At 40.8% G+C, this 14,099-nt stretch overlaps 1 protein-coding gene across 1 annotated transcript in view; it reads left to right on the top strand.

The window, feature by feature from the left end:
- Nucleotides 1-14,099, top strand: part of wdr62 (WD repeat domain 62) — a 34,703-nt gene that overhangs the window by 8,387 nt on the left and 12,217 nt on the right. Inside the window, exons 13-25 of the mRNA XM_087176964.1 lie at nt 1,673-1,798; nt 2,068-2,138; nt 2,265-2,386; nt 2,497-2,572; nt 7,830-7,941; nt 8,133-8,196; nt 8,357-8,470; nt 8,563-8,669; nt 9,700-9,752; nt 9,890-10,108; nt 10,453-10,517; nt 10,657-10,814; nt 12,880-12,993. Coding sequence (XP_087033090.1) covers nt 1,673-1,798; nt 2,068-2,138; nt 2,265-2,386; nt 2,497-2,572; nt 7,830-7,941; nt 8,133-8,196; nt 8,357-8,470; nt 8,563-8,669; nt 9,700-9,752; nt 9,890-10,108; nt 10,453-10,517; nt 10,657-10,814; nt 12,880-12,993 — 1,401 coding nt within the window. The remainder of the gene's footprint in view (nt 1-1,672; nt 1,799-2,067; nt 2,139-2,264; nt 2,387-2,496; nt 2,573-7,829; nt 7,942-8,132; nt 8,197-8,356; nt 8,471-8,562; nt 8,670-9,699; nt 9,753-9,889; nt 10,109-10,452; nt 10,518-10,656; nt 10,815-12,879; nt 12,994-14,099) is intronic.

Here is a 14,099-nt window from a genome sequence, read left to right as displayed (position 1 = left end):
TGTTATGAGGTGTGCTGACATGTCGCTCTTGTTCAGGATCTTTGGTCTGGAGTTTCTGGATGAGTTGGTGAAGATAGAGGCGCATGACTCTGAGGTGTTGTGTCTGGAGTTCTCACCCACATCCACAGGTAAGATCTCAGGTCAAAGGTCATCCAGTTACAGCTCCTCTCAACATACATACATAGATAGATAGATAGATAGATAGATAGATAGATAGATAGATAGATAGATAGATAGATCAGCCAAGCACAGACCCAGCCTTTTTTACCAGCTTGTCCAGTCTCTTTGTGTTCATGTTGGACATGCTGCTGCCCCAGCAGACTGAAGCATTAAAGGGTACACTGTCCACCACTGACTGATAAAACATGTGCAGCATTTCACTGCAGAGGTAAAAGGACCTGAGCTTCCTGAGGAAAAAGAGCCGGCTCTGCCCCTTCAGGTATATGGCATCAGATTATGATCTGGTCTGCCAAGTGGTGGTCGAGCTGAAGCAGTGTAGGCCTCCTTGACATTTGCATGAAACAGATCAAGTGTCTTATTTTCTTTTGTGGGACAGTCAACATGAAGCCAGTCAGGTGAGAGGTGAGAGTGACATGGTTGAAATCCGCCGACATTGCAATGAATGCATCAGGATGCTGGGTCTGTACTCTCGCAACAGTCTCGTGAATGACGTCACATGCGACTGCAGGCTCTGCTCGTGGCTGAATGTAAACAACAACATAATCATAATATTAAGGTTAAAACCAGTTCCAGTCAGATGAGATAAAAGAGGTTCTAGAAGGTGGATTAGAAACTGAATAAAACCTGATTTCTTCAGGCAGGTCTCAGGACCGAGCTCTCAGACCTATATCTGTTGCTCATAAATCAGACAGCAGTCACATTACTATTAATTACATTTGGAACAGACTGACTAAACTGATTAACATTAACATTCTCAGAATATGACTGAAGCAGCAACAGTCATTTAACCTTTCAAGGTAAAACTGACATTTATGTAAATCATCTTTTTCCCTGTCAGATAAGGAGGTGGATCACAGGGGCAGAAGGTTGTAAGTTCACAGGCAGAGGCTGGAAAGTGATGTTAGTTATGTGATGTGTTGTGTATTTGTCTTCAGACTGAGGCTACGTTCCACACTACTACATTTTACTTTAAAACTCATCTCTTCTTCTACGTTCACATGACTCCAGATTCTTCCCTAAAACGGAGGCTTTGAGAAACTCTGCTGGACTAGTTTTAGTCTGAAAACCCTGTGTTTTCGGTATCTCCTGATTGGCTGTTGTTCACTTACATTCTCTATTTTAATGCTACAACTGCTTTGCTGTTCCTTGTTCAGAGTATTTACTATAACTAACCAACTGCAGAGTAGACAATCTGCTTCCTGTTTACATGCACATGCCCAGTTTGGTGAATGGCCATGTGATAGGGGCTTTCAGGTGTGATAGTCTGGACGGAGATTACATGACACCATCTCCTGTCAGACTGAAGACACAAAAAGATGCAGCCTGAGGAAGAGCTGATCCAAGCCTGTTCTGTTTAGTTCCTGTGTTCATGCTCGTACTGATCTTATTTAAATCTTTCTCACAGCTTCCCTCCAGCTGTTTTCTCCTTTGTTTTGGTGCATTATTGTGTCTCTAGCTGCAGATCTGAATAATGATGATCTTGTTGTTTCAGGTGTGAAGCTGTTGGCGTCGGCCAGTAGGGATCGACTAATCCACATCTTCAACCTGGAGAAGAACTACAGTCTGGAACAGACTCTGAACGACCACTCGGCCTCCATCACTGCTGTCAAGTTCGCAGGTAACAATGTTCACAGGTCAATACAGTAGGGGTTCATGTCGGTCTTGCTGAAGATGCTTCAGTAACAGATCACACTCATTCAAGATGTTTGAAATTATATGAAGGTTATCGGCCACACCCTCTCAGATGTTACAGGGTGCCTGATCCAAAACATTATATCGACCCTCATTAAAACATTTCATGTAAACCACCTGTTGTTGACAGAGGAAGAGGATAGTTAAATAATAGATAAGCTTCCTGCCACTCTTTACCTGTTACATGTGTTCCAGGTGAGAGTCCAGAGGTTCGAATGGTGAGCTGTGGAGCTGACAAGAGCATCTACTTCCAGACAGCTGAGAAGGTCAGAACACACTAATATCTAAAGAAACATCTGCAGTTCTGTTTGAGCTTTGAACCTAATAAAAAAACACAATCCCATGATTCCCTCGGTCATGATCGCGGTGTGGTCATCTCTGTCATGGTCCAGACAGAGGAGGGTCTGTCATTCTCCAGGAGCCACCACTTGGTAGAGAAGACAACGCTGTATGACATGGACCTGGACTCCTCAAGGACGCACGTCGCCATCGCCTGTCAGGACCGAAACGTCAGGTAAAGAAACAGTAAACACCTGCGTCTGACGTCTCCAGACTGATGGTAGAAAACATAGTTTCTGCACTGAATGAACTGGAGCAGATGTGCATGTGTCTCTGTGTGTTCAGGGTTTACAACGTGGAAACTGGGAAGCTGAAGAAGTGTTTGAAAGGCTCCTCCAGTGATGAAGGAGCTCTGCTCAAGGTGAGGAATTTAATCTATCTACAGGATCCCATCCATCCCTGATACCAGTAATTTAAAAGTCTTGGTAAACCACAGGCTGGCCTCATAAAACCTCCAAAATTATTACATTTCGTTGAAAAGTTTATAATGTGCCACAAAGTTCTGATCAGGTTTTTATAATCTGTTCCAGGCTTCAGCTAGTTTCAGTTTCATGTTGATCCAGCTCTGTTGAAACAAACCTTTGGGATTCTTATCAAACATACATACAGTATAAAGTGTGGGGCAGTTTGAACAAGGTGTGCTGGAGTTATGACAACTTCCTGTGTCATGGCGAAATATTGTAAATCGCCATAGTCAGGCTGTTCAACAAAAAGTCACTGTTTTCACTATAAAGCATCAGCAAGGTCTTAAGCATTCTCACAATGTGTTAAATTTCCACGATGAATCATCGTAATTCACCATGCCACCCCGGGCGGATCCTCTAATGAAAACTCAAAAGCTTCGCAATTTAGCATCACAAAGATCTTATGATTAGATCGACCAAATATGATGTTGATATGATTCATTCTCCAGGAGGAGATTGTTAAATTCCGATGCCTGTAAATGGCAAAATCGACGGCAGAATTGCACAGTAAATTCAAAATATCTAATTTCCTGTTTAGGGTTGGAGTACTGACAGACTTTGTTGTAGTTCTTGGCATGTTCCATCTGCCTTCTGAATTTAGTATATGTAGGTGAAACACAGTGCGAGTATCATCACTGAAATTATCTAGGGGGCGCTATCCAGTGATTTTGCCACACCCATGGGCAAAGCTCATGAATTAAAGATGTCAATTTTCCCTCAAAAAGGCCATTTATTTTAGGAAAGAAAAATTTCTGTCCAAGGAATTACAATAGGGTCCTCGCACTGGTCGGTGCTCACATGAATATATATTCAATAATCATGCGACATCTATTCGATGACCAGTTCAGACCAGTTACCTGTTCATACCCATTCAGACTCGTTCAGACCTGTTCAGACCTATTAACATCAGTCTTAGGTGATCCAAATCACAAAACACATTGAGGACGTATTTGAGATCCCATCTGATCTGGACAACATGTGTCCACGTTCTTTTAGCAGAGTGAACGTGTCCTGAGCCACATTGAAGGACCAACTATTAGGGCTGAGTAAATCGACATATTATGGAAATCACAACATGGTCAATTTCTCTCTCTCCTTTTTTTCTTTTATTTATTTGAAAAAAGGTATTGTCAATGTACAAAAAATAAGCTCAAGTAATTTTACATGAGGCCCTTTTCCATTTTTTTGTGTAAAAGTATAAGTGCCCACACATTTGCCCACAAACACATCTATATTTTCCCACCTACCCACTTGTATACAACTTTCATACCTGTGCAAATTTCTACTTCAACCTGTCTTGCATTCTTAAGGAAGTAACTATATATATTCAAACCAAGGGAGCTCACATTTATATTATTTCCATCAAGAAGAGGAAGAGGACATGAAACATTGGGGTCATACAAAGTCTGCTCGGGTTGGGGTTATACATTGGATCCATTTATTCCAAATTTGATAGAATTTGTCTTTTTCAGGGAATATGTCAACTCTTCAATTTTGAATATTTCCAGAATTATTCCATGCCAATCTTCAAATGTAGGAGGTATTGGGTTTAGCCACTGTCTAGTAATAGATTTTTTACTTGCGGCCAAAAGGGCCTGTAGCAGCTTTATATCCCTCCTCAGTTTCATGCACGAAACGTGGCCCAGGTACAGATTCTCCCAAGTTTAGAAGTATTTGAGTCTTGAACGCTGTACTTAATGTTTCGTGAATGCCGCTACAATATAGGTTTAGTTTGGGGCAGCCCCAGAATATATGAAAGTGATTTGCCTTGGTTGCACCGCATTGTCTCCAACATTCCCAATTTGTATTCTTATATTTTCCCTGATGCGGAGTCTGTTGTGTTGTGTAGTGTTTTCTCCGGTCCGTGGAGTTAATTGAAAACCATTGAAAACTGCAAATTTCCCTCCAACCTCCTCAGAGAGCCTAATTCTTGCTTCTTTTTCCCACTTTTCTTTTATGTAGAGAGGCTGTTTTCATTTTTTTAGCATAGAACAGAGCATTGTACAATCTATGGATGGCTTTGTTTAGAGATGAGCAGAAGGCTGGTTTCAGGATTTTATAAAACTCAGATTCTGCTGTTGATTGGTCTGTAGGTCTGTAGGTCTGCATTTCTGATTAAATAGTCATGCATTCGGAGGTATCTGAAAAAATCCTTTTGCTCTAGGCCAAGTTTGTCCTGCAAAGACTGGAAACTTTGTAGTGCACCGTTGTGTGTAAATGAGAGGTAGGTTGTAAGTCCTTTACCTATCCAGGATTTGAATCTTTTATTTCCTCTACTGGGAAGAAATTCTGTGTCATAGGCACACCACCTAAAAAGTTTTAACATATATTGGATTTCACAAGACTTAACCACCTTCTGCCATATTTTCAAAGTGAGATTTATCCAGGGTTTTTTTTATATCTTCCAATTTGGCTGCAAGTCCTCTATCAGCAATTGTGGCTTGTAGGGGAAAATTAGGAGTCACTCCAAATTCTAATTCCTTCCATTTGGCTTTGTGTTCCCAATAGCACCAGTAGAGTAAAGGAATTAACTATGAAGCAAAGAATTAGTTTATTAGACAAGGAAGTGCCATTCTTCTGTTTTCTTTTCCTAATTGTAAAAAAATTAGATCTGATCCTTGGTTTCTTTCCCTGTCAGATGAACTGGGAAATCAATTTGTCTCGGTCTCTAAACTGTTTGTCACTCACTTCTACTGGTTGAGTCAGAAAAATGTATAATAAACGAGGGAGAATATTCATCTTGACGGCACGTATTCTTGAATTCAAGTTTAGAAAGGGGATAATGTATATCTGATTTTATTCTTGAAGATAATGGTCCATTATATGCTTGTGATAGTTTTGAAATGTCTTTTCTCAAATTTATTCCAAAATATTTGATTGATTTCCCATTTGAGGTCATATTTTTCCTGTCAGCTTCTTGGGGCATTAAAATCTAAAGTCAAGACCTGTGTTTTAGATATGTTGATCTTATAGCCTGATAGTTTCCCGAAGTCAGCCAGCAGCACCATCAATCCTATAAATGATATTTCCAGATCCTCCAGGAAGACCAGAACGTCGTGAGCGAGCAGCACCACCTTCATTTTGGTCCCTGCCGCCGTAATGCCTTTGACAACTTCACTTTGTCTTATTTATTGACCGAGGGGCTCAACAAATAAAGCAAAGAGGAAGGGGGGAATTGGACGGCCCTGTCTTGTTCCCCTCTCCAGGACAAAAGAATCAGAGAGATGCCCATTAAATCTTTATTCACGTTTCCCTAACACTTTATACAAAAATACCCACCTAACTGAATCAAAGGCTTTCTCCGTGTCTAATGCGACTATCATTGTTTAGTTTTCTCTTTAGTTGTCTGTTTTAGTAAATGTAATGTTCTTCTTATGCTATCTAAAGTTTGTCTTTGTTGGATGAATCCAGTTTGAACTAAATGGATGAGGTCAGGTAAGAGTTTTTCCAGTCTGTGAGCTAAGATGGATGTACAGTACATGACTTGTAGTCTAAGTTAAGAACACTAATAGGTTGGTAGTTACCACATTTGTGTTTGTGTTTGTCCTCCTTGGGAATGACTGAGATAATTGCCTCCCTTCAAGAGGGTGGGACTCCTTTCTGTAAGATCCAGTTAAATGTGTTAAGTAGTAATGGGGATAATTGTGGTTTTAAAGACTTGTACCTTTCTGTGGTAAAGCATCACAGCCTAGGAACTTTCCGGCCGGTCAATTTCAACATCCAAATCACAGCAGCTGCAGGTAAAATGTGTCACAATCTTGTATCTTGGTGTGATGAGTCCTTTCTCTTTTAAATGTGTTTCAAACTAAAGACATGATTATCAGCTTTACAAAGGCTCCCTCTAGTCCTGTACTAGCCAGCATCAAAGGTGCTGACATTGAGCTGGTGCAATATCTGGATTTTGTACTTGACAACAAATTGTATTTTGAACCTCATATTTATTCCACAGCAACAAAAAAAAAAGGTCCAACAGAGACTTTTTTCCTGAGGAAGATGTTTTTAATGTCTCCTCTGATGATGACTCTCTTTTGTGGAAGTTTTATTGAATCAGTTCTACATTGTTGCTTGGTATGGTAATCTGACTCTGGTCAACAAACACAGGCTGGTGGCCTCATCAAAGTTGCCATAAAGATTTCAGGGAGGAGTAAAGTCCAGCTTACAGACCTCTATAACAGGCAGGGAAGAAAAGCTGCCTCCCCTCTGTAGAGCCAAGATCACCCTCTTTGGACAGAGTTTGAACTCTTACTTGCTGGTTGTCAGTTAAGAGGTTCCCGTTATGAGAACCAAGAGATACAAGGTTTCCTTTGTTCCCGCTGCTGGCAGATAGTATTTTATTGTCAAGAGATCCCTTATTTGCACAAACTACGTATGTGACCTTCGCACTTTGACCTTGATGAATGAAGTCTTACTCTGGCCATCATGCCATACTGTCTGTTGATGTCAGTAGTGTTGGTGCTGTGTGTCTTTATGTGTGTGTGTTTGTGTATAGCCTTGCTGCAATTCACTTTCTCTGTAAGGGACAATAAAGAACTGAAGCATTTTTTAAATGAAGCATTGAGGTGCTACAGAGACTGGACCACAAATCATATTTTCCTGATGTGAGGGAACATGTTTGTTTAGTACAGACCACAGCAAATTTCACATAATCATTTTTACATTTACATTTTTTTTTTCTCAGTGAAATTAACAAATCACTCCTACTAGTCATGACTCATATCACTACATCTTTCAAAAATAATGGTTACATGATTTTTTTTTACATATCGTCCAGCTTCTCACCTGACGTCCACAGTCCAATTAGTCTCAGCACAGTTTTATTATGACCTGGTAATGAATAAAACTTTATGATAGAGTGATCTCTCTCTCTCTCTCTCTTACTAACTCACTCTCTCTCTCTCACACACACACACACACACACATAGCTGTTTATTAGCATATACGTGAAGCAGGGAGGTGGACCGGAGACTCTAACTTCAGGTGTGAGCTGACAGACTCAGAGCAGTGCAGCTGTGATCGGATCACCTTAGACGTATGTAAATGCAGGTGCAGGGGCTCTCTGTCATGTGACATCACTTATCAGGAAGTTGTCACTGTAATTGTTTATGTTATCTGTGGTGCAGTGATGTGTTTGGCTAATATTTGCATTGTGTTCAGGTTCAGATGGATGTGTCTGGGAGTTTCTTTGCCACTAGCTGCTCTGATAAAAACATCAGCATCTTCGATTACGAGTCAGGAGAGTGTGTCGCCACCCTCTTTGGACATTCAGGTGAGTAAATCCAGCTCACCTTGAAGAATGTGTTCTTTAGGGGGAGCTTTATGCAGCTTTGTGTTACTGAGTGACTGGAGCTCGGTTTATTTTTACATCTCGCATCTATTTTTACATAAAAAAAGATGATGTTAATGTCAGGTAAAAAATTTGACATCTCTTCTTCAGGTGTTTAATGTCTGTTTCCTCAGAGATCGTCACCTGTATGAGGTTCAGCCAGGACTGCAGACACCTCATCACTGCCTCAGGAGACAGGTAAACTGCTGTGATGTCAGGAGACAGGTGAACTCAGGTGTCTGTGTTAAAGAAACACCTGATGTAGATCACTTTTAAACTCTTTGATGATTCTTAATATTTTTAACTATGTATATTGGTGTGTGTGTGTGTGTGTGTGTGTGTGTGTGCGCGTGTGTAGTTGCGTGTTTGTGTGGACGCTAGACTCTCAGATGACAGCCACTATGAGGAAGAGGCGGGGTGTCAGACTGAAAGGCGCACCTGAAACCTGCAGCCGCAAACAGCTCGACATCAGGTGTGTGAGGAGTTAACAGGATCAGTTGATCTGGTTAAAATGAAGTCAGGTTTGTGTTTATGTCAGACCGAACCTGGTCCTTGTTTTTTCAGGAGGGAGACCTTCATCACTGTTCCCTCCTCTCAGATGGAGGAGGAGGAGGAGGAGGAGGAGGGAGAGGCGGACCTCAGTACTCCAGCCAGACTGCAGTCTGCTCACGGTGAGGAGGGGGAGGGAGGAGGGGAAGGGGTGTGGTTCCAGGTTGAAACCACATGAACACCTGGATGATGACTTTAGGTTGTGTTGTTCCTGTTCACACTGGATTAAAAAAAACATTGAGGGATTAGTGCTGCTAATCTAACCAAGGACTGTTTTCATTATCAGTCTGATGATTGTTTTCTTTAGTTTATCAAATGTTTGGCCAAAACCCCCAAAATATTAATTTTACAATGAAGTGACAGAGAAAAGCAGCAAACATTCGTCACAGTTGCACTGTTGTGAAACTGATAACTGATTATCAGAAAAATTTGAGATTATTTTTCTGTCAAATGATGAACCCCATCCTGAGTCTTTTAATATTGATTATCTCCTGATGCAGTCTGATCTGATACTTAGATTTACAGTAACAGCTGTAGATACTTTCACAGGCATCTTGGTCCAGACACTGATTCAAGTTGATCATCTTTAATTATTGATTTGTAATGAATGAAAAGTTTAATTGGAGTATGTGACATGAAGTGATCTGCTGGAGAGAAGATGTCTCACTCTGTTGGAACTACAGAAATGTCACAGTCATGGTGTGACAGAGTGGAGCCTCTTCTACCTCATAAACGATCTTTGGCAGCACAGACACCAGAGAGCATACCAACCTGTCTGCCTCATTCACAATTAAAGTTAATTAGTTAATTAGAGCAGCGCTAGAAGCAGGAAGTGTTTGAAACTCAGAGGATCAGTTAGAGTAAAACTTTAATGTCCCACAGCAGCAGGACAATTGTCTTTGTATCACCATTAAAAACAGTGAAGACACACACTCATACAGTATTAACTGCTGCAGTTTGATCAGTTTCATTTTTGGAGATATGATCCAGTAAAATATTCCTGATCAGCCTGGATATGGATCATCAGGATGTTTCTCTGTGTGTGGTTTAATCTCTCCTGCTGTCTGTTTCTGTGCTGATGGATCAGTGTCTCACTGTGGCTGAACCATCACTGTCTCAGTATGTGTGTGAATCATGTTGTCTGTGTTTCAGAGGCTCAGCTGCTTCAGACCAATGGAAAACTTCCTATGTGGTTCAGAAAACTGGTCAGTCTGATGTTTATCAATTATAATATTGATCTATTCACAGATAATCGTCCAGGTAGTGGATTGATTTTCTTCCTTCAGATAGACGGTGCATATTTTTCGGGACAATGAAGTTCAGGTGTGTTTTGTGTGTTCAGCAGGGTGAGGGTGGAGCCTCGTTGATCGTTCAATCAGGTACTGAGCCTCGTCAGGTACGGAGTCGGTGGACAGAGCAGCTGAACCCTCTGACTATCTGCTCCAACTTCTCCCCAAGTCCCACCAAGGAAGAAGAAGAAGAGCAGAGGGACGAGGAGGAGGACGAAGACTTCCACCCTCAGAGTCTGGAGAGTATGCTGGGGGAGGGAGAGGAAAAGGAGGTGAGCATGTCTGTTGGATGGCTGAGGAGGTTTGTGTCTTGTTTGAGGTTCTGGTCCTGAAGTGGTCTCTGTTTGTTGATAAGGAAACATGTCTGCCTGGATCCTGCAGAGCATTGTTGATTTTCTGCTCCTCAGTTGATGAGCTCATTTCACATTCTCTAGTTTTCCTGTGGACACCTGCTTTTTTCAAAGTAACGAGACTGTAAAACAGCTGCATCTCCCACACAGTTCTTTATATCCTGATGTAAAATGTTTGCTCAGAATACTCAGTCTCCCATGATGCAATGTGCAGAGGAAAAGTAGGAGCTGTGCAGAACAGATACCTGACTGTGTGTGACGTTCAGGTGCTGCAGACTGCAGGTGAGGACAGGAGCAGCTACATCCTCTACCCCAGTACAACCACTGACAGGTGAGATAATATATAACACACATTGTTTGTGTGTGTGTGTGTGTGTGTGTGTGTGTGTGTGTGTGTGTGTGTGTGTCTTTTAATGTGAACATCAGATGTGACTCTCACCCTGTCTGATCAGTGTCGCTGTTTCTTTCAGGGAGTTTGATGTTGAAGCTGTGACTGACCCTCGGCGGTCTCTGACCCAGCTGGAGGTCAGAGGTCAGGGGGCGGAGCCAGTGTGGAGTACTCAGCTGAGTCCAGACTCTGCCTGCTCTGAGGGGTCTGCAGGAAGTCAGGAACAGCAGCATGATGCTGGTTAGACCTCAGACTCCACACAGAGGACATGTGATGTGTCTCAGACATTAATGTTCCTCCAGGTTTATTCAGACATGACATGATGTTAAAAAGTCACAGTGCCTGGTGAAGTCTGGAAGCTGCTCCGCAGTTCCCACTGAGTTTAATAAGACGAGGAGTGTTTTCTGTCACAAGCTTAAGATTAATCAATGGCCACTGTTGTAGAGAGAGAACGTCACTCACGATAAAGCCACTGGTCATTTAATCATGTGATGTTATCACAGTGACTTCCAGTGCTGCTGCTTCATGAAGTCTGACAGCACAGATCACATGTTCACACAGGGGAGAGATCATTTTTGTAGACTGATCCAGTTTGAGAAGAATCTCCTGAACAAATCTGATCAGTTTATTAGACTGATTTTATTTTCTCTGAGCAGAAGAGATATCTAAAGCTCCATATTTTCCTCTTCTCGTGGTTTTTATTTGAAGTGTTGATCCATAAGAGGATATATTTGTGGTATTAAGAACCAAAGACCATGTAGTTTTACATCTCCTCTCTCAGACTTCTTTCTGGAGCTCTAGTAACAATGGTTGGTGAGCCATCAGAAGGGAGGAGGCTCTGAGCCTCTCCTCTGAAATAAATAATTAGAAAATAATTTGATTTCCATTCAGTCAGGGATTTTTTTTGGATATGAATGAGATTCTCAGAGAACTAAGGATGTTCCTCTAACCAGGTGCATTATTAAAAACAATGTTGACGTTATGGATGGAAGCAAAGCAGTTACATGAAGGCACTTTCTATTTAACATGACCAACAGTTTAGACACACCTCATGAAATAACAGATTAATGTGCGTTGTTAACGGACCCAGTGCACCGGCTACTATGTGTATGAACAGATATACACAGCTTCTTCACATCTTTGCTGAAATGCAGCTACACATCTGTCTTTAGACTTTCCGCTGACTTCATTGGGACATCATCTGTCATGTTGTTGTCTCTCACGTATTTACGTAACGGAGCGCACCTATGGTGCACGTGCACAGTTGAGTTGCGGCTCGTTTCAAAGGTTATGTAACAAGTGTTCCTACGATGGCAAGTGTACATTCATTTACTGACTTGTATCGAGCAAACGAAGCAGCATTGGAAACATCCATTGAGAGGAGAAGCAGCAGTGCAGGCAGAGGTCAAGCTAAGCTAACAGGCTAGGCTATGAAAATGTAGCTGAGCTAGCTTTCATCTCCAGCAGCACAAGTTGTCCAAGTGTAACAGACTGACTCTCATGTTTCTGTGTAAAAGCATCACAGATAAAGAAAGTGTCAGAAGAGTGAACGATGAATGAAAAGATGTTTTCTGTCTCTTCATCTTCACTAATCAACCATTTAATTCACTGAGCAGCTCAGAGGCTACCGGCAGGTACCAGCATCTTTTAAGGTGGAATGTTTTCCTGCGTGTTACGTGACTTTTGGAAATCAATCGATACACCTTATATTTCAATCAGTATGACAGCTTTGACCATTTCATTTGATTTTATTATCTCTCTACACGACAGACTTTTTAGTGATTGGATCTTTGGCCGCTTATAAATGTAGATAAGTATCAACCGGATTCTGCAAACTGCGTTGTTCTGGTGGCTCTGGCAGCTCTACACCTACGCTCACGTCAAAAGATCATATTGTGAGGGCTTCACACATCCACAGGAGAGTGTAAAAGACGTACATTAAAAGATCGGTCTCAGGTTTAATGAATCAGCATCGGATTATTCAAATAAGGAACGATTTTTTTCAACCCAGCCCTACTGTATAGTTGTGACATCACAAAGTTCCAGAAGTTTTGACGGCTGGTTTTAACTGGACTGAGCACTTTGATACTTTCACAGTATTAATATAGAACCTAGACCTGCTTTATAATCAAACAACACATGGACATCTACCTTTATGCTATAAAAGACCTTTAAGCAGTAAATAAATTACAGCACATGAAGTGTGTCGTCTCTCTACATGTTTCAGACGTCATGTTAATGTCATCACACTAACTATCCACACATCGTCATCATTATTTAATAAGTGTCCTCTGTCCTCTGTCAGACACAGACTCTCTGAGTCAGGGCAGCTCTGTGGGCTCTTTGGGTCTGGAGGACGACGAGGACAGAAACTCTCTGAAGAACCACTTTGATACTCTGGCCTCCAGTCTGAACGAAGGTATGAATGGCATCATCATCATCTTCATCTTAATCACAGAGTCAAAGAGTTGTGAAGTGTGTGTTTCAGTATTTTCTTTAATGACCTCTGAATGTTAATGAACTAGGGCTGCCACTAATTACTCTTTTTCTAACGATTAATCTATCAACTATTTTATCGATAAATTGATTAATCTAAACGATTAATTTTCCTTCAGAAAATCCAAAAATCTGGGTTAGACATTTTCACAAACATTCTCAGGCAGCAGCAGATGACTTATGACTTTATGAGAGTATTTATCAGCTACAAGGGCAAAAAATATTAAAAAGCTCCATCTATTAATGAACAGACAACACTAAAATGAAGTTATCCTTCACATGTTTGTGAGTGATCTCACTGTGCGCCATAAAAAATGATAATCACAAAATAACACTGGTTAAAAAAGACTTCTAGTGAAGGGATTTGAACTGTGATGTGCTCATCCTCCCAAATTCAGACATTAACCAGCTGATTTTATCTTCTATCTTATCCATACACTCAATGATCCAACTCAGACTGGTTCTTTTTTGAAATAAAAGAATGAATTCAGAACAGGATTTAAATTGATTGTTCTGGTTTGTCTCAGCCAGTCGCTCAGTTAACAACAATCTGCCACATTTTAAGATTCATGGTAAACTAAGATATTGTTGTTGTGATTGTTATTATTTCTAAGATAATAACAAATACTGAATGCTATTTAAACAACATAATATGTGACCAAACATGAAATTATGTAAATAACAGCTACAACATCACAAACACCACATTCAATTGTGTTGAATGTGGTGTGTGTTAACAGTTTTACATAACTTGTAAATAATGTACATTAAGGTCACCAGCTTATAGAAACAATACTGATTTCCACGCAGCAGAAAGCTATCAAATGACTATTACAATTGGAAAGCCATAATTGCTCATAGATTATTAGCATGTACTCTATATAAACTAATTATTTGAATGTCACACAATAAAATACACCACATGACACCTGTGTGTTGTCATACTTAATTGTAAACTGCAAATGTACTCTCAAGCAATGTTTTCCAAGACACAAACAAAAGATGGAAAGGATAAGGAAGCTTGAGCTG

Source organism: Seriola lalandi, unplaced genomic scaffold (assembly GCF_002814215.2).
Source record: "Seriola lalandi dorsalis isolate HSWRI2012SDOR001 ecotype SW California unplaced genomic scaffold, Sedor1 jcf7180002054575, whole genome shotgun sequence".
Lineage (NCBI taxonomy): Eukaryota > Metazoa > Chordata > Actinopteri > Carangiformes > Carangidae > Seriola > Seriola lalandi.
The sequence above is the reverse complement of the archived record's forward strand: the minus strand, read 5'-3'. Positions and strand labels throughout refer to the sequence as shown.